At 35.8% G+C, this 22,394-nt stretch overlaps 1 protein-coding gene across 1 annotated transcript in view; it reads left to right on the top strand.

Moving 5' to 3' along the window:
* LOC145266317 (advillin-like) overlaps positions 1-22,394 on the top strand; it is a 438,949-nt gene that overhangs the window by 51,458 nt on the left and 365,097 nt on the right. The window contains exon 2 of the mRNA XM_080121877.1: positions 3,518-3,589. Within this exon, the coding sequence (XP_079978003.1) occupies positions 3,518-3,589 (72 nt within the window). The remainder of the gene's footprint in view (positions 1-3,517; positions 3,590-22,394) is intronic.

Here is a 22,394-nt window from a genome sequence, read left to right as displayed (position 1 = left end):
GTACATCTATATCAAAAACACTTGTAAACGTTTTTTTTTTATTTTAAATTTTTTACTTCCATACTTTGTGGACCAGGCGCGAATGCAGACCCAACATTTTTAATGAACCACCATTCTGCCAGATCAAACATACCAGTTCCTGTGTCTCGATACATCTATCATTATATGTAATCAGTTTTTAAACTAGTCAACCATATAGGAGCCTATTCGTGACCACACACACACACACACACACACACACACACACACACACACACACACACACACACACACACACACACACATTCAGCTTTATATTATAGATATATTTATATATACCAGTGTACAGTGATGCTTTTCATTTTCTTTTTTGCTTTTTTGGGGCGTTTTTTTGAAACAATGCTGTTTGTTTTGAGATATTATTATTTTGTTCAAAGGGAAGTGACTCTATAAATATGGATGCAAAGTAATGCAATAATGATAATTCCGACCTGGACAAAGTATATACTAGAAGAGATTAAAGCAAATGACATTTTGTTGTTCGTACGATAAAAGAACCGACAAATCAAAATGAAATCTTGAATTGGTAGGAAGTAAACTATTGATGATAAAGAAATGATAACAAGTCATTAACTTTATACAAATATTAAAACAAGCACGAACGCACCCCCACAATAATGTGAACCCAGACCCCATAATGTTATTGATATGAATAAATTAAAAGTAAACACACACGCACACAGAGTTCCTTATATATATTCTTTTTTATTATATATATATATATATATATATATATATATATATATATATATATTAATATGTAACACCTCCAGTGCAGCTCAGCTCAGTTGCATAGGCTCGTGATTGAAATGCACCCGTAGCCGATACCGGTTCCGCTTTCAAATCAGCTTCCAACCGTCACCTGGGTTATCGGAGAAATATATTGCATTCATAACGGCGTTCCAATCAAAGAAAAGAAAGTCAAAACTTAATTGGTTTTTCTTAACATAAAATTGATTATTGTCTTTGATTCTACAATTAATAGTTACACACTGGCCTAGTCATGCAACTTAGGGGGCTGGCAGTTTTGTTTCTTTTACCAAGTTCTCCGTTCTTCATCTACGGTCAGTCCACGGAAAGGGATCAGCGGAAAAAGAGACACCAATTAGCCAAGTGTCTGGTTTTTATCAAATCAGTCGTTCCTCCGTCCACCTTTTTGGAATTATTCTTTCTTTCTTTCTTTCCTCTCCCTCTCTTCTTTTATCCTATTAATTTGTACTCCCTTTCCTTTCTTTTGAATTTCCTCCCTCTCTCTGTTTCCCTAATTTCTACTCCTCCTTTCGGCTTTATCTATCCCCATTTTTACCCTTATTGCACTGAGGTGTTCCTTATCATGTAATTAGGAGCTATTAGTCACCTCCAGGTCGACCAATGCCTGGCGGCGACCCCTCACCCCCGATTCCCACCCCAAGATTTCAGCTTAAGAATCTCTGGATTTCTTCATATCGCTCAACAGAGGGTCTAAAACCAACCTTTTCGTTGTTAACGGATTTACAATAGCAATAAGATAAGAACAATTATTTGATTTTTTCTTTCTGACAAAATCCCATAGACATTTCTGTTTAAAACAACATCAAACCATCATCATCATCAGTAGAATTCAGCCGTGCGAATTCCTCTGAATTCGTGTCGACTAGCAAGGTCACTCGGCATCGCTCGGTCCGCATCATGTCACAAATATATATTTATTCATTTATCTACCTGGATTTTAACTGTGGGTGGTATTTAATTCCAAAGGTCCTTTCGGGTAATGACTCATCGGCAGTGGAGAAATGAATCCTCTCTCTAGGATGTAAATTGCAAATTGGCTGTTTTATTTAGATTTAAATCCAAACGCTCAAAGATTAATTAATGTCGTTAAATGTTCAGGGGAAATAATTCTCTTGTGTATTTTAAATTCAAACGGTCAAAAATTAATTCATTCAGTTATGTTCAAGGGAGGTAATTAATTTTTACTTGTCTGCAGGCTTTTGTTCAGGGGAAGTAATTCATGTTCTATTATGTGCTTATAAACTGTCATTGTTTAAATTTTTTTTTTTGTAAGATTTTAATTCAAAATTCTGTTTGATACGGTTATAACTAGTCGCTGTTATTTAAAAGATCTTGTAAGATATTAGACGCTCTGAAGCTTCAATAATTATGTAAGCGGTTAATGGAGGTGACCTTTTTTTAAAATTTATATATAGATATATGATCAAGGTAATTTGTATAGACACGGTTAATCTAAGTGAAATTATATATCTATTTCTTCATTCGTTAATTTCTTTAGATTATGTAGTTATTAAAGTGAGTATTCGTTAAGATATTTCTCATGTCCCTATTTATAATGCCTCCCCACAGGACAGAGTTAGACACCAGGGTCGTTTTTTAATGTGGAGAAAAGGTACAAAAATAAAAATTGTCTCAGTCGTGAAGGATATTTCCTCCATTGAAAGAGAACGAGAAATGGAAGTGCCGCATCTGAAGAACATATACTACACTTTGAGATATTAAATCCTTTATTCATGTTAAAAATACATTGAAAATCAACAATGAAGAAAAAACTTAGGCACATGGCCAACTCAAAAGGGGGGGATTGTGGGTGTCGTTGGTCATCCTTGTCACTCCAGAACTAAACAAAATCAAAAGTTTCTCCCAGCTAGTATCTTTCACCATAATACCGCATTCACCCTTTCATACTGGGGGACATCCTACTTAACTCCAAATTTTTAAAACATTTTTTATTGACGTGTAAAAACAAACAAAAAAAGATAACAATAAAAATGATACATTGGTGTCGAGGGCGCGGAGAAAAAAAAGGGGGGGCCAAAAGGCTGTCGAACGACTCTAAGTTTTTATCATGAGATGTTAGGTGTTGTTTTATAGCGCTATTGTCGGCTAAATGATAGGAGCTTTAGGGTTTTTTAGGGGCTTTAGGGTTTTTTTTTTAAAAGTTTTTTGATAAGTATGGCTTCTAGTAATTTAACTTTTGGGCGCCATTTTATACAACATGCCAGCTTAAATTAAAAAGACCGCCCGGCGAATGGAAAAGATATCCAGAACGATCGGAAAAAAAAAGAATTACTCTGTCGTGTTCAATCAGACATGCTTGAATAATGACTTACTGCCAAAATATACATACATATATATATATATATATATATATATATATATATATATATATATATATATAATTTTGTGCATATTTCCACTTGGAACGTGAGGGGTTACTTTTTAGATCAAATAGGGTATCTTGGGGAGTTCAGTAGCGTTAGATCTGTTTGCATGATACGTAAACTTCTGCATGTCAGTACTGTGGGAAGCAAGAAACAGGGAGGAAATTCCGAAGTCTTGCAGTACGAGGGAAGAAACTATTAGAGTAAATTACTTTACGGCATCTAAGGACTTTAACAGTGAAGGGGTGGGATTTTGTTGCCGCCTCTATTATATTTGGATACGATATTAAAACTGTTTTTTCTTTTCTCTTTTTTTAAAACAGAAACTAAAAGTTGTTCTTCAGGACAAGAACACATCTTCGTTTTACACCGGCGATTCTTACATCATCCTCAGCGTAAGTAGATGTTTTATTTTTATCCTTTTTTTTTTTACAAAAGAGTCAACACTTATCAAGGCCAAGAGGTCACTCGAGGATAAGGGTTAATAAGTGTACAAGTGGTCAATGGGACAGTGACGTAGTTAATCTTAGTAGTGGAAATTTGATAAATTGAATTACTTAAGGTGAACGGCTCAGCAAGAATTTGTTTATGTTGGACTTGAAGACGACCATATTATAGTTAGACAGAAAGCAGGCAAATCGAAGAAAGTTCCACAGGTGTGCAGTTCTGAGAAAGAAGCTTTGTTCATGGAATCTACATTTAGGCTTAGATACGGATAAAGAGTGGGGGAAATTATTGATAGTGTTTTCAGCCAGACGAGTGTTTCTCGTGAAAGTTTGGAGAGGCGAGGACCATAGATTGGAACTCAGACGAACACGTTCCATGAAAATAACAATAAAGCAGATACAGGCTCGAAACGTCTCTTCTGTGGGGAAAGAGGTTGTAGGGAAGAGAAAAGTGCATCCCCACTAGGCTACGAAGTCTATTTTGAACTCTTTCAAGGCAGGATAAGCTGCTTCTAGCAGCTCTTGCCAAGATGTGGCAACAGTACTCCATTCTTGGACGTACCTGGCTCTTATATAGGTAGAGAATTGCATCAGCAGTGAGATATCTACTGGATCGATAGAAGGATCTCAGCATTTTCCCAGCGACCTTTGGTCTGAGAGAAGCGAACATATTTCTATCGTTTAATTGTACGTGTTCCATTTCATATCAGGAGTAATGATCAAGCCCAGGAGCTCCAAAATGAGAGCCATTCATTTCAGTTAATGCTAGATGGGGATCAGAGAGTTGATGATGTATAGATAGAAACTTGGTGCATTAAAAGTAACCAGCCACTTTTTCCCCCATTGTACCACATGCTCAAGATTAGAAGAGAGAAAATCAGAGAGAACCTGGTCGTTTACGGTCTTTGATGTACTGCCATAGATGGTAGTGTCGTCAGCATAAATATCTACGAATGATCTAAGGATATGATTTTGGAAGATCATTAATGTAGATTAGGAAAAGAGTTGGGCCCTTGATGGATCCCTGAGGGACTCCAGCATTTATACTGAAAGCTTCTGATTTCTGTCCATCAACCATTACTCTTATGAGCTTATCAGAGGGAAATGATTTAATAATTGAGAAGACATTTCCAGCTATACCGTAGCTGGAGATCTTGTGAAGTAGACCTTTACGCCATACTCTATCAAAGCATTCAATCTGTGAAATGATATCCTTTAACAAAAGTTTTAGTTTTTCTTTAAAAGTTCTTTTCTTACAATTTCTTTATTGTGCCCTCCTTACATGATAAAAACTAAAAAAAGAAAACATTTACGTTGTCTTTTCGCTTTGAATGTTTTAAAGCATGTTTCTATCGCAGGTTAGTTTACGATTGAAGACTCGGAAAACACAAAAAGAATTTTTTTATCGCTTATTTTATTTGCTGTTTCTATAGTATCCCTTATCTCATATTTCTAGTTGTTAGATAACGAACGAGTCTGCCTTGAAGTGCATGTATCAAATCGCTTTGCGCGTTTTTCGTGCGTGCGAGTGTATACTGTGTTTTCAATAACAAAACCAACGATTCCGATATAAAACCAAATGCTGTTTTATTTGACACTGAGAGCTTGTGGTCATGGAGAGAGAGAGAGAGAGAGAGAGAGAGAGAGAGAGAGAGAGAGAGAGAGAGAGAGAGAGAGACGGGGTGGCGTGTTGCATAAGTCGGCATTCCCATTGTTACATTCGACTTTCTTTCCTACATTCTACGTCACCGGTCACAAACTGTAACTCTTTTACCTCAAAGGCAGTTCTTTGTTTCGCTTCCTATTTTTGGAAAACCCAGTATTGTCCGACCTTATTATCGGACATTAAACCTGGTATTACCCGGCTCCATTATCTTACATGGTAACGTCTCTCACTTTAGCAGTTAATGAGTTTCAGATGGTCACCTGGTACTTGCTTACAAAATGTTTGCCGCCCTGATGAAGACCGCAGAGTTCCGTTCAGTCAAATTATCACTCATCCCATGTTGGCGTTGGTCATCAAATTTGTACCTATGAGAGGCAGAGGTAACTTTTAAGCGAGAAAAATAAATAAGTCGACGTTTTTTTTTCGCTTTTTTTTGTATAACAAGGCCGATAGCCATTAGTCGCGTGCTATCGTGTAATGAATGAATACGTGAATATAGGATTGACATTAAATTCTTTAAGATAAACTAAAATGACCGAAAAATATGCTGAAATTACTTAAATAAATAAAAAGTAAATGACTTAGAATGACTTTAATGAACTTAAGGATGAATTGAATGACCTTAAGAATGACTTGAATGCTTAAAAATAGCCGGAATCCTTAAAAAACAACTCGAATGATCTGGAGAATGACTTGAATGGCTTTGAGACTGACTGGTTGTAAAGTGGGTGATCATTTTACATTAAATTAATACAGAAAAGTGGTTCCCCACTTTATATTACAAAGTTACAAACATAAGTACAGCATGTAGTAAGAACAGATACTACACTTTGAGAAGCAGAGGTAATTTTTAAGCGAGAAAAATAAATGTCGACGTTTTTTTTTTATTTTTTCGCTTTTTTTGCATAAAAATAATAATTTTAATGAATGTTACACGATTGAGCTAGAGTCGAAAATGTTTTTGGATTGCATTTTGGTTCTTAAGTCTTCAAGTTCAAGACGATTTTGGTTAGCAACTGTGACCCCGAGTCTGGTGGATGGGTTGGGGGGGGGCGTCTATCTGTGAACGACGTGAATTCTTTTAGCGAGCAGAAGTACATTGTTAACTGGCGTTTTGCTTCTGCTTCTATTGACAATTTCTGTGGATCACTCCCCACTTCCCTTCGCATATAAAAAAACTCTTATTTCTCTGCTTTATTCTTATTCCCAGAGATTAAATTCTAATTCAATAATCTTTATTTCTTTTTTGTTTCTTTCCCAAATCAGAGTTTGTGTTCTCAGACTCTAGAAAATATCTTTTAGGTTTTGTCTATCGTACACACCACTCACCTCGGCGACATCAACTGCAAAAATCTCGGCAAGGTCACAGGTCATGCACGTTATTAGACTATCTCTATTCCTGGAGATCAATGACGTTTGCGTTTCTCGCTATATTTGATAAATTTTAAGATTTCTTTTTCTTCTTCTTTTCAATCTGACATACTAGCAACGGCCCAAAAATAGCGTTATACAATGTTTCCTCATTCTGGTCTATGTGTAATATTATATTAGCATGCCGGGGCAACGTCGAGTAACCTGGTCGATTATTATTATTATTATTATTATTATTAGAAAAATAAATAAATTAGATTTTGGAAAATGTGGATTTGCAGCATAGAATGCTTAGTCGGGAATTTTACTTTTCGAATAAAATAAATAAAGTCGATTTTGGAATTTTCGAAGTAGTTACGGAATTTGGTTAGTTAAGCAAACAAGGAATTAGCATACATGAACGACACGTGATTTTCTGACGTATTAGTTAGTTAGCAGAGACCAAGCTAGAGTTGGCGAGAAACGCGTTAGCGAACGGACGTGTGAACGACCCCATTAGACACAGGAAGGAGAACCAGTGAAAATGTAGAAAGAGACTCAGCGTGCCAAGCTCCAACTAGGGAATCACTAAGACGAATAAAACCCATGTAAAACATAACGGGTTGTTATGACGTTCTTTCAGGGTTTGGACAAATTAGAAGGTATGTGGTTCTTTTGCTCTGAGACAAGCAGACACGTTGCTATCGTTAATTGAAAGAAAAGCCGTCTATAATAGTTTGTGTGTCACGTTTGTTAACTACGTGTATGTGTGAAGCAGCGGCCGCACACGCAATCATTATATATACACAAACCCACACTCATACTAGAAAGCACACTGTATTTACCACAACGTTAAAGGGAATCAGTTAATTAAACATCACGCTGTTTACATGCACTCATTCCGCTATTCAACACATGTAACATGATTACTATTTGCTTACTAGTGTAAGATATTGACCCGGTTGAGAAGAAAAATACGCAGATGGATTGCAAACACGCAATATTAAATTCAATTGTAAGAATCGACATTGTTCAGCGAAGTATCCCAATATCTAAAACGCGCAATTCTCAATTTTGATTAGGATGGCCTCAGATTTAAACAACGATTTGGTCTGTTATGCTGATGTAATAGTTAGTTCGCAAAGATCAAGCTACAGTTGGCGAGAAACGCCTTAACGAACAGACGTGTGGACAATTCTGTTGAAAGCAGAAAGGGAAACGAATGAAAATGTAGAAAGAGACTCGGCGTGACAAACTCCGACGAGGGAATCCATAAGACAAATAAAACCTACGCAAAATATAACTCGTTGTTATAGCGTTCTTTCAGGCTTTGGACAAGTAAGAAGGTATGTGGTTCTTTTGGTCTGAGAAAAGCGAACATATTCCTATCGTTTAATTGTAAGCATTGGCAATCCCCAACGATTATTTAAAAGAATATCCCAATATTTAAAAGAAGCAATTCTCGATTTTTATTTGGATGGCATTAGACATAAACAATGATGATCATCCTAGATTCCAATCGAAAACAAAAAGAAATGTTTACATCCCAGAGAACTGAAAATTGCGAAAACGCAATGCAAACAAAGCAAGAAAATTGACGAGAATATTTATTTGATGTCATAAATCAATATAAAGACTGGGGGAAACAAGGGCAGGATACAGAAGATACGGCATGCCACCGATGCGACGACACAACACTACAACCACTACTATCTCGCTTCACGCACCCACGGAAACTATCAACCTAGAAAAATGCATCACTCTTGTACGTAAAAGCTGAATTTGTAAATAAAGCCTCTGTTTATATTTTACGAGCGTTATTCTCGTAAAATATAAAAATTGTCATTTAAACGTATCAGTGAGTGTATATGTTACGCACATTTGACGAAAGGCTGGTCAAAGTTATACACTTTTATAAATACAGTGTCCCAAAAGAGGCTGACGGATTTTAAATTTGATTAACTTCATCAATATTTAAGTTATGCTTAACAATTTTCATATGTAGGTAGATGAGCCTCTCCGTGATATTTAGAGATGTTTTTCACAAGGTCTAATTTTAGTTATGAAAAATGATGTTACTCAAATGTCCACCATTTTCATTTTCACACTCTTCTGCTTTCTGCAGGGCATTGTCCAGCACATCACTTAATGTTTCAAGGCTTATGACCTTAATTTCCTCCTCTATATTGTTTTTAAGGGCATTTATTGTGGCTGGTTTGTTTGCTCTTTGAGGTAATCCCAAAGGAAGAAATCTGCACATGTGAGATCTTGCGAGCGTAGGGGCCAATTTATCTCACAGCCATGAGAAATTATTCGGTTGCCGAATATGTCCTGGAGCAGATTTAATGTTTCTCGTGCCGTATGTGCCGTTGCACCGTCCTTCTGGAACCACATTAATCAAGAGACCCCAATTTGACTTGATCTTCTTCTTACTGATGAGGATGGATCCTCGGACACACTCTCTGACGATTCTCATCACTTCTTGCCCTTCGGGGTCTACCAGATTTAGGGAGGTCACATACAGATCCTTGCTCAGGAAATCGAGCCACCATAGCTTTTATTGCATTGGGAGTAGGGGAATTTCTTGTGTTGAAGTTTCGTTGAAATTCTCTTTGAGTTAATGATATTGACTCATTCAACCGAAAATATGGCTCTACGATAAATATACGCCCCGGTAGTGTAATAATTCATGATGACCTTGCAAGGTTAACTCTAGAGGATTTAAAAAAATAAAAGAAAAATATAAAAAATTAAGAAAGTTATGAATTTTTTAAAACCATCAGCTTCTTTTCAGAAACCCTGTATAAACGTAAAAAAGACATTTTGCATAAGACCAAAAGACGGCTATATAACACTAGTGACGCAAGTCATTATCGAGGATTGCTTACCGCCAAAAACCAGTGTCTAAGCTCCGTTTTTTTTTTCAAGATGTCCAGCATTTTTCACCTTGTTTGATAACCGTTGATGTTGGTCTATATGTAATAGTTGCATTTACATAGATGCCTATTGATTGAGATCTGACCTGCCTACATCTATAGATATCACAATGTACCCCCCCAATATGGAATATCTTTGTGCCGCACCATCTATGAGGAATATTTAACTTTGTCCCTGTTCATCAATTCATTCAAAGTCAGCTTAAAAATTTTCTTTTTATTCAATATTCACCCCAAACAAGGCAAATGCAACTTTTAAGTAGGGGGCTACTATCGGGAACAATTTGCGGGGCATTATGAAGGGAGATGAGTAGAAAGATGTTTGTTCACATTACACTTGAACTTCTGCATATCAGTCCAGTTGGGAAAGCAGTATCCCGGAAGGGAGTTCCAAAGACTTGCAGTTCTGGGGAAGAAACTATTGGAGTAAAAGGCTTCCTTACACCTAGGGATCTCTACTGTAAAGTGGTGGGACTTAGCTGCTTGTCGGGTCCGTCGGGTCCGTCGGGTCCGTCGGGTGCAGTCACGTCGAGGAGGTACACGTGCTTGCAGTTCGTCAGAGCAGCCACCATTAAAGTATTTGTAGAACAGGCAGAGGGATGAAACATTTCGTCGATGGGACACTGGCTGAAGCTTAGATGACAGTTCAGGACCGATCAGGTTGGCGACTCTCTTTTGAACCCTGTCCAGAAGTGCGAGACAAGGAGCGGATGCACCAGTCCAAATGTGACAGCAATACTTCATATATGGGCGAATGGTGGCCTTATAGAGGTACAGGATACTTTCAGGCGTAAGTAATTTTCTGGCTCAGTAGAGAGAGCCCACCTTCTTTGCAGCAGCCTTGGCAATGTTCTCAATGTATATATTCCAGTTCATGTTTCCTGTAAACTTTAGGCCGAGGAGTTTAAAGAAAGTACTTTCAGGCAGTGTATTCTTAGCCAATGCTATTGGTGGTAGAAAAGGTTTCTTGTAGTTATTGAAGCAAAGAAGCTTAGTCTTGGCAGCATTGAATGTGACCATCTATTTTTGCCCCCATTCCACTACAGATTGGAGGTGATGGGGACTCAGATCACGCTCGTGGATGACATTATTTAGATGAATATGTGACAGCTGTGGTAGCAATGGTATAGACGGTAAAATAAACACGTCTATACTCATGTATTTTTGTGTATGTATTAATATTCATATTAAAAACTCTTTTTTTATTATTTATTTAGTTATTTATTTGTTTCCCCACTGAGCAAATTAGGCGCAAGGCCATTTTTTTAATGTGGAGAGTGAGGGGAGAAGGATCAGCTCCCCCAGGGGGGACTGGATAGTGACAATTGGTATGAAGGGTTTCCTCTACATTGACCAAAACTGATTGCTTCAAGAGCAATGGTCTGATATGTGGGGTTGCCCCCCCCACATATTACTTTCATTACAGTATCTGCTGGAACAGATGGTATTTATTTGCTCCCCCACTGAGCAAATTAGGCACAAGGCCGTTTTTAATGTGGGGTAAAAACCAGCTCCCCTAAAAGTAGGCAAAAAGGGGGCACTCTGGTTACCAAAAATAATAATTGTCCCAGTATAGAGGGTTTCCCCTCCATTGACTGGTACAAATTATCTTAAGTGCAGTATCTGCTGGAACAGATGCTACACTTTGATAACACAAAAAAGGATATTGGCCCGAATGCAAAGAAGAAAAAAGGCGAACCTTTTTTCTGTTTATTTAAAAAAAGAAAATGCAAATTTGTTATATATGGGTCGTTGAATTGCATTCACTAGCAAAAGATCTAGCTAATTTGCATATTCTTTTAAACATTGATTTGAATTAATTAGTTTTTTCGGTTTTCTTATGGGAACATCATCCTTAGTGAACTATTATATGTAATTATATTCATGCAGATATTCTACATGATTTATACTTGCATAATATTTGCGTAAAAAGGTTATAATAAAAACAAACTTCTTTATATATATATATTTATATATATATATATATATATATTAAGTATGTGATTTATAATTTAAAATTTAAAAATCAAATTTTAATTAAATTAAAAATCCGTTTCATAAGAAGGAACAACAACAAAATCAATTATCTGTACGATCGTTTCGGAAAACAATGCTTTTTATTGTGGTATACATCAAGTTATGTAGAATAATAATATATAGTTTTTTGGTAAGCAAGGTTTCCTCATCAGCAAATTTTGGAGGGTTTTTATTGAACTTAAAAGACACCATAAATAAACCTAGCATTAAAAGTAAGGCAGATGAATCTTTTAATTTTTCGTTTTTTGAAATCAGGAACTGTGGTTAAAATAGTCATTTAGATGTTTGCTATAGCTTTTTATCTTATTATATATATATATATATATATATATATATATATATATATATATATATATATATATATATATATATATATATATAAAACAATATACATTGAAAGTAACCATATTTCAAAAACAAACTTAAAAAAAATGAAAATAAAAATAAAATGAAACATATATATATACATATATATGTTTTATTTTATATATATATATATATATATATATATATTGTATGCGTATATATATTTGTGTAAAAAAATTGGTTACCTAACTCCTCTGTCAATTTTTGGTCTACAGACATGAAACTTAATATATAGGGCATTCGAACCCACGTGAAACTATATTTGGGTTTTAGTCGATGAAAATCGTTGCAAAAGTGTAAAAATTAATAAAATGGAATTTGCCAGGTGACGATCGAACATTACGATTATGCATGCGTAACGTAATAGCGATTCGTTCATATTTTAATTTTTAGCCTTTCAGCAAACATGTCTTTATAGCTCAGACGTTAACGTTAAAGGAAATCGTAAGCTAAACGTTTTGGTTTCGATTCTCGGTGATGGCGCACGAGTCTTTTTTTAAACTTTTTCAATCATTACTGTATTATTGGGTCCAATATAATATAATAATAAATACGAAACCTGCATTAATCAAAATATCATATTTAAACGTATTTTACGACCGGGCAATGCCGGTCGGCCTGCTAGTATAAATTATAATAAACTTCGCAATGCACACCAGATATGGGGTATCTTTTTGCCATACCGTCGTTTTCCATGTTCATCAATTCATTCAAAGTCAGCTTTCAGCTACGAAAATCATAAGATGATGACTCGCTTCACCCTGTGGATGATCTCAATAGCAGATGACATCATTTAGACGAATACGTGACAGCCGTGATAACCGTGGTTGCAGTAGCATAGACTGTAAAATAAACGAATAAAATTATAAAAAGAGTCATCAACCGAAAATGATTTGATTAAAATAGTGAAGATCATTGTATTATTTCGATTATTTCGACTAATTTTCGTAATTATTCTCACAGCGTTTTGGCCGATATCACCTCCGACTCATTGTTAGGTGCATTTTGTCAAGCTGAAACATTTATTTAATCCACAGGGTAGATTATTCATTTTTTTTCTGTCGGCTATGACTGTATATAAAGTTTTATTTCAGAATACCCTCGATAATTACTGATAATCGATAATCGAAACCGTTATTTTAATTCATTTATCATCGGTTAAGCGATTTTTCCATGTCGTCGCTTAGCAACAATAACAGAATAACGGGCCGTTAAAATTCTACTCTGGGTAAGTTGATAGCGTTTTTTTTTTTTTTTGTTTTTTTTGCATGACATGGTCTGTAGGTTCAAACTCCGCACGTAAATTTCTTAATTATTTTATCATTAACTGCAAAAAAAATTTATAAGAATTAATTTTTTTTTTTTTTTTTTTTGCATAACATGGTCTGTAAGTTAAAATTTCTTAATTTTTGTTTTTCATTAACTGGAAAGAAGTTTACATAAAGTAATTAAAAAAAAACAATAGGTTCTCTACAGTGCAATGTAATCTAACATATATTTGGACTAACTTACTACATGGAAGCATGGGAAGCTTTCTCCAGGGCTATTTCACGGATTTCGATGACAATAAAAATATAGGAGTGTGAAATATTCGTTGATCATCATTCAATCTCGGGCAACGTCAGACCTCCCTGCTAGTATATATATATATATATATATATATATATATATATATATATATATATATATATATATATATATATGTAGACACGTTTGCTTGAACACGACAGAGTTATTCTATTTTCCGATCTTGTTGGATATTTTTTCTATTTGCCAAGCGGTCTTTTTAATTTCGGCAGGCATGTTATACAGAATGGCGCCCAGAAGTTGTTGGTCAGCCATGTTTTTCTCAAGCGTTTTCTATCGGGCATCCGATTGTCGTCAGGAGTAACTGTTGTTGTTTTCTTTCCTTTTCTTTTCCTTTATAAATACACAAAGCCCCAAAGGAAAAGAAAAGGAAAGAAAACAACAATTGCTCCTGACGAAAGTCGGATGCCCGATAGACAGTGCTTGAGAAAAACATGGCTGACCAACAACTTCTGGGCGCCATTCTGTATAACACGCCTGCCGAAATTAAAAAAAGACCGCTCAGCAAATAGAAAAAATATCCAACAAGATCGGAAAATAGAATAACTCTTTCACGTGTTCAAGCAGACGTGTCTAAATAATGACCTGCTGCAAATATATATATATATATATATATATATATATATATATATATATATATATATATATATATATATATATATAAAGTCATCACTGTCTATTTTTCTAAGCTTTTGTCATTTTGCCTAATTTTGACGCGTTTCTAATTTGTTTAGACTCGTTACACTATTCATTCATAAATGTGCAAGATTTAAAGATGTGCATCCTATTAATGTCATGATTGATAAAGTTACATTTGTTATTATTGTCCCATGTTATTGGCAATAAAAACAACGCACTTAGCTACAAATCATTACAAAATACTTAATCTGATAATATTGAGACATTATTAGATAAAAATAGGAATTTTTTCCTTACCCGTTTTTAAGCTGTTTCGTCCAAAAGAAAGACCTTTTATTTTTAGTTAGAAACTAAAATTTTCAAGAGCTATAAAGACGGAAGTGGTACCATTAAAACAGGTGATGTTTTGTGCTCCAGTATTTATTTTTTTGCATAGTCACCAGCATTCTTAATGCACTTTTGCCAGTGATGAAAAATGGCTGTTAACGGACGTCTGGGGTGCGCTATGTCATACAAAGGTCGTTCCAAAAGTAAAACCTCCAATTTTTTTAAAACTTAAATAACTATGAAGACTGGAGTAGTTGCGTTAAAACAAGCGACATTTTTTTTTTCATTTTTCCACATAGCCAGTACAATTCTCAATGAACTTTTGCCAGCCTCTTTTGATGACTCGATTAGAAAAGTCAGGACGGCAATTTGTCACTCATATCTCTGTCGCCACTATGAAATTGACGAACCCATCTCCTAACTTTGCTGATATCAACTGCATCGGCTTCGTAAACGCTCAACAGGCACCGATTAATGTTGATCGGTCCAATTTTCTCTGCATGAGAGATTCAATGATATATATCTTTTTCTCACGCACGTCCATAACAAGGGTTGTATTTTTAGAGAATCACACCGTCAATAACTGCAACAGAGACTTGAAACATTCAAGTCATGAATGCATAAGTTCAGTCATCATAACAATGCAATTTGCAATCCTCCCTGATCCATTCGAGCGGAATAAAAAATAGGAGATATTATTTTGGGACATCCCTCACGCGCGTGCGTGCGCGCACACACACACACATATATATAGCATGTCAGGAGGTGATGAAAAAAATATATTTGTAGTCATCCACGTACAGTACTGTTTTGTTGTATCACAACTCATCAGTGCGGCTAAACTAGCACCTCTCCCAAGCCGAGGATTAAACCTAAAACCATCACGTTAATAGTCAGCAGTTCCACCGATCGACTCACGAGAGCGGTGCCCGCAAATAACCTCGCCAAATGTCTAATTTAAACGAACATTTGTCCACCACTTTTATAGTGCTCAAACCGCTTATTTATAAACAAACAGCGAACTTCGCATTTTTCAGCCAATTAAGTAGCGGGTGAGATTATTTACGACAGTGCTCTACCCAAAGAGGGGGGGGGACTTAAAATATATTTTTAGTCATCGACATACAGTACTGTTTCGTTGTACCACAACTCATCAGTGCTGCTAGCAGCTCGTCTGTCGTTGCCCTGTCCTAAAATACACACAAATATTATATTTTTGATTCATGCAGAAGCTAAGACTTGTGCATGCGAGTTTTATGGGGGGGGGGGGGTTTAAACAGTTGATTTCCTGTAAGTAAAAAATGCTCGAACTGAAATCGAAACCAAAACCTAAAGACAGTGAGTCAAGTATGATAACCAGTAGTCCAGCTTGACACAATTTGAATAGTGTTTTCAAACGTACTTATTCTTAACATAAGGTATCTATCACGTGAACGATTCATGTGCATTCGTGAATTAGTTGACAAACAGATAAAAATCCGATGACCCCCCATATTCTAATTGCTTAATTTTGACCCCCTTAGCAGCCCCTGTTTCCGAATTAAAACTGATTAAAAAGTTTTCTACCTGTCTGAATACCATGTATACTAAATTTCAAGTCTGTAAATCAAAAATTCGTTAAGTATATAGGTTGAGAAGTGTTCTCTCCCACATATTCTCACTTTAATATATATATATATATATATATATATATATATATATATATATATATATATATATATTTAAATAAGGGGGTAGTCACCAACAATGTGTATTTTTTAACATTATTTTATTATTCCGTGTCTTGGTTTTTTCATTGGGAATTATGTTTGGATCATTGTAATAATGTTTTTAAGTCATTGAAACCGTTTTTACGCGCGTTTCAGACGTTCTGTGATGCGTCCTCGCCAGAAATTATATATATATATATATATATATATATATATATATATATATATATATATAGTTCTTCATTGGTCATTGTTGTACCATGTTATTTGGAATAAAATAACGTCCCTAGTTTTAATTAAAAAAAAATCATTTAGTTCGGCTTTAATAATCTAAAAATAAAATAAATAATAATTAACAAGGGGGATAACTCATATTTTCTTTTGTATAGTAGGGGTTGTGTGCCCTACAACTATTTTTTTTTTTTCATATTTATTTTAATTTTTTTCCATTTTGCTTTTTTTTGTACACACGGTGGCCACCACTTATAAAGGCCCGGAAGCCACTCAGGAATAAGGGTTATTGCAAGTACAGTACGTTAGTGTGGAGATTTAATGGAGTGTTTACTTAAGGGGGCGGTTCATCAGGAATTTGTTTACGTTGGACTTGAAGACATCAAGGTTGTAGTCAGGTGTGAAGCAGGCAGACGGAACAGTTCCACAGGCGTTCAGTTCTAAGAAAGAAGCTTTGTTCATGGAATCTACGTTTTGATTTAGGCACAGATAAAGAGTGGGGAAAATTTTTCACAGTGGATTCAGCTAGACGGGTGTTTTTCTTGAAAGATTGGCGAGGGGGGACCAGAGATTGGAGTTCAGACGAGCACCTGCCATGGAAATAACGATAAAACAAGGATAGGCTGGCAACGTCTCTTCTGTGGGAGAGAGGTTGCAGGATAGAGAAAAGGGCATCCCCCACTAAGCCACGAAGTCTATTTTGTACTCTGTCAAGGCAGGATAGGCTGTTTTTAGCAACTTCTGCCCAGATATGGCAGCAGTATTCCATCCTTGGACATACTTGGCTTTTATATAGATAGAGAATTGCATCAGTAATGAGATATCTTCTGGAGCGGTAGAAAGATCCCACCATCTTTCCAGCGACCTTGGCAACAGACTTGATGTACGTGTTCCATTTCAGATCAAGAGTAAAGGACAAGCCCAGAAGCTTGTCAAAACATGGGGCTTCTCCTAGACGAGAGCTATCCATTTCAATTGATGCCAGATGGGGATCAGAGCGTTGATGATGTAAAGATAGGAGTTTGGTTTTAGATGCATTAAAGGTAACCAGCCACCTCTTCCCCCACTGAACCACGCGCTCGAGATCAGAGGAGAGAGAATCAGAGAGAACTTTGTCATTTACAGCCTTTGATGTGTTGCCGTAGATGGTCGTGTCATCAGCATAGATGTCAACGAATGATTTAATATGTGTTTAGGGAGGTCATTGATGTAGATCAGGAAGAGAGTTGGGCCCAGGATTGACCCTTGAGGGACTCCAGCATTAATACTGCAGGTCTCTGATTTTTGTCCATCGACCACTACTCTTATGAGCCTATCGGAGAGAAATGATTTAATGATTGAGAAAACATTTCCAGTTATACCGTAGCTGGAAATCTTGTGAAGTAGGCCCTTACGCCATACCTTGTCGAAGGCCTTTGATATGCCAAGAGCAATTGCCCTAGAAAGGAAGCCTTTGTCAAGAGATTGACAAACATCCACCCACTATTTCAGCCACGTCAACCGAGAGATCATTTTAAAAATCTAACCGTTCTGTTAAGTGCAATTGTTGGCATTTCTCCTACACTTGGTTCACCGGGTATATTCGCCGGGTAGTGTTTGGAAATTGTTTTTCATGAGTCCGGTTGCCCCTCTAATTACTGGAATGATGGAGATGTTAAGATTCCAGTTTCTTTATATGTTATAGACTAGTATTTCAGCATCTTCTCCATCTCAACGCTGTTTAACCCAGCCACATTACGGACATTTACTTTAACTAGAATCTTTACTTTTTCCTTCTTATCCTGTATCACTATGTCAGGCAGAACAGCTCTGTTTTCGTGTATAAATTATAGATAGGCACAATGGATGGCGTACGGCTTATTGTACCATTGTCCGAATTCCAACACACGTTGTGTCCAATTTCAGTCGCAAAGGAGACCAAGACAAACTATAGGAAATAACTCCAACTCGCTTCTTCTTTGTCTGATAGCAACAACATTTATTTCCTCGTTCTTTACCGTTGTGACGTCCTCACGTGATCACCTTCTCGAGCGTCATTCACGCCTAGCGCGTGATCTCGAACGTTATCAACGTCTCTTTCTTTTTTATTGTCTTTTCCCCCACCGTGACGTCACTTCGCATCGACTTATATCCGTGCATTCGCGTTATGTTACATTTGTTTTTAATCGTACTTTTTGCTACATGCTCCCAAGACTTGCTTTTACTTGGGATATTAGAGATTTGTTCGTTTTTTTTTTTTTTTTCAATTTTCTTATCTGTTTGTGCCAGCTGAGGATGGGACATCCTGCCGGATTCCAGACATTCACCTGCTATCTCATATATTGCAATCGAGAGGTCTTTTAAAGATTCTAACTGTATCTTTCATTGCTCTGTATGAGTTTTACAATATGTAAGCAATTAAGAATTAAAAAACTAAATTCACTTCACTGCATCCCGGACAGCGTCGGGAAGCTACAGCTTCATAATACAATTTGTATTAAGTTTCGTATTATTGCGGGTGTCTACCAAATGCAAGACACGCACACGCGTCCACACACACGCTCATGCGGGCACACACACACACACACACACACACACACACACACACACACAACGAGTCTTTAATTCAAGGACGCGGCCATTTTGATTACTGAATGACAAGAAAAGAAAAAAAAAAAGCGCAGATGTCGCCGTTTCGACTCGCTTTTAAGTAGACAACAAACAACAGGTTGCCGACTGGAAACTACATGCAAAACAAACAAATTTCCATAATCTATAATAATAAAACGACCAGGCAACATATCCTTTATTTGCCACAATTCACATTAAAACTTAACTTGTTTTAAATAAATTTGTTTTAAACAATTTTAATGACCGAACGATAGCGTAAATAAATTTTTTTTTAAATGTCGTGAGACATTTTTTTTTTTACAAAACCCAAAGCCACTCGAGGATAAGGGTTAAAGAATGTAAGATGGTAGTGTAATAATCGTCATTAGTGTAAATTGGGTAAAAATTTGGGTAAATGTTTACTTTAACGACAACAGAACACCGACCAGTAAAATTGTATTGTTTAAAGGTTTTCAGGGTTGCTCATAACGAATCTAATATTCAAACCTGTCGCAAATTTACCATTTCTTTGGTATTAACCTTTTGACCCTGGGACTATTTTGCACCATTCCACCGCTTTCGTAGCCCTTTCTTACATGCGTTCGCACGTTCACATACGTAGTAAAATTGACTTGTCACATCGCGGAAAAATCCTTAGCTGACATTTGAAATAACATGAAAGTTTTAAAAAATTGGTTCATTGTTACGTAGTTTTTAATGCTTTTTAATTGATCTAAAAAATTACGTTTTCGCGAGCGGTTACAAAACCATATTTTTATGTTATGTTTTTCGTTTTTTTTTGTTTTGTTTTTGTTTTTGGGAGAGGAGGAATTCAATTATAAAATTGTATAGTTTTAACAGGTGCTTCTGCAGTTTAATTAACCGTTTTTTCCGTAAGTAACGCGCCGACGTTAACCGAACAAAAGAAAAGTAAAAAAAAATAATGATAAAGAAAATTATTCCAAATAAGTATTATGCGAAAACAAAACTGAAAAAAAAAAAAATCAACTACAAAAAAAACAAAACAACAAAAAAAACAAAACAAGTGAAGCATGCATGGCCCCCCGTGAATGCACAGTGAACGAGAATGACTAAGTTCAGCATTTACCACCTACCCCCATTTAGCCCCAAAAGTCACCAGGGGACGTCAAATCCTGGTGAAAATGAACAAACGGTACAGTTTTAGGCTTTAACATATGTAAATTTGAGTTCTGCACCGTGCAAAAAAAAAAAAAAAAAAATTCACTAAGTCCATCATTTGCGCCCCGCCCCCAATTTAGCCCCAAAAGCCCCCAAGGCCTCAACATATTTAAATTTGAGTTCAGCACCATGCAAAACTGCTAAATAGACGTACACAGAAAATTTTGGACAAATATGGTAAAATAGTCCCAAAAATGGAGTGTTTTTATTAGCCCTAAAAGAGCCCCTGGGGCACACTGAATAGTTATCGCGAAGTATCGACAAACAAAATTATATAGAAATCAGTTACAACTTTTCAGAAAGTTTTATAAAAATCCAAGGCAGCAATTTTTTTTAATAAGCACAAAAGTGTCTATTTTAGCCATTTTAACCCGAAAGTCACCCCTAGAGTTTTCCCGGAAAATTCGTTTTGTTACTTTTTTTTTTACTCATATCATGTTTAATGTTTGTGCAAAATTTCCAAAACTTCCAAGGCGTAGTTATTGAGAAAAGTGAGGATAGAAGAACTGACGAACAGACAAGGGTGAATTTACAGGTTCACCCTCCTTTTGTCAGGGGGACCAACAAACAAGTGATTGTTTTGAATGTTAAACATATTTTTATTAAATCGTTTTAATTAATATTCCTAATAATAATAATAATAATAATAATAATAATAATAATAATAATAATAATAATAATAATAATAATAATAATCATACTGTTAATATAAATAAACTGATTTCATGTATATTGTCCTTGCGTGAAAGCACCAGGGCACAAAAGGTTATTTACTAAAAACATAAAATGTTCCTTATTCCATTGTAAACACTTTTCTATTTAAGAAAAAAAAAAGTGGTAGTAAGCAGGCAGGCTCGAACCCGTACCGCGAAGGGAGAAAAGAAAGTGAAAAAAAAAACGTGACGTGTTTTCTGTTACGCCCATCACCAAACCGGAAGTGACAAATGTTTAAATTAAAGCTAGTCAATCGAAAAGAGGGGATGATTTTCGAAAATATCGGGGGGAAAAAGCGACCCCTCCCTGTAGAAAAGTGCCAAGTTTAGGGCGAAGGAATGAATGTTTTTGGCCAATTTTTCGATATTTGTCGTCTGAAGTGTCGATCTTCAAAAAAAAAAAAAAAAAAAAAAAACGCGATCTAATGAAAACTCGTCGCTCCTGTAGAAAATTTTAGGCAGACATACAAACATACATCCATACATACATTCATACAGTCATACACATATTTAAAAAGACAGGTGAGATTTATTTTATAGATAACTTTACTTTTTCACCCAAATAGAATATGTAGACGAAAAATAATTTCAACGTATTGTTGAGTTGTGGGTGGGAGGTATTTTATGTGACCGATGCATACTGTTATCAAATGAATGTATGTTGAAAATACGCGCGTCTGTGATGTATTGTATTGAATGCGTACTTTGCAGTACTAAATGTCTGTTGTGTTCTTATCATTAACAGGGCATATGTATGTATAGACGTTATTTTGTTGTTTAACGGGCTATTGTCCTTGTCTTAAATGTTTATTTTAGCGGCCCGTGATTCGTCTCTTCTGGTGGTGTTGGTGCGTGCATGTTAGAACGTACAATACACGTAACAAATAATTACTTAAAAAATAATTTATCTTCTCAGGGTTGAAGTTTATTAAAAACAAACAGGAAGACTCGACGTTGCCCGGGATTGACTAATGATCAACGAATATTTCACACTCCTCTATTTTTATTGTCCTCGAAATCCGTGAAATCACCCAGGAGGAAACTTCACATGCCTCCATCCAGTAACTTAGTCCAAACTGTATGTTATTCTACTTTGTGGTCTAGAGAACCTACTGTTTATTTTATAAAATTATTTCCAGGTAACGCAAAAAAAAAAAAACAAAAAAAAAAACATTAAGAAATTTTCGTGCGGGGTTTGAACCAACAGACCACGTCATGCAAAAAAACAAAAACAAAAAAAACACGTAAATTTTCAAGTCTTATAAAATTCTTTGTAGTTAATGAAAAGAAAATCAAGCTATCAACTTACCTACAGTAGAATTTTCACGGCACGTTGTTCTATCATTGTTGCTACGCGACGACATGGAAAAATGGCTTTACCGATGATAGATAAATTAAAATAAC

Source organism: Euprymna scolopes, chromosome 41 (assembly GCF_053919585.1).
Source record: "Euprymna scolopes isolate OS-2025 chromosome 41, ASM5391958v1, whole genome shotgun sequence".
In the NCBI taxonomy this organism is placed as follows: Eukaryota; Metazoa; Mollusca; class Cephalopoda; order Sepiida; family Sepiolidae; genus Euprymna; species Euprymna scolopes.
Note: the sequence above shows the minus strand (reverse complement) of the source record. Positions and strands in the feature narration are given on the sequence as shown.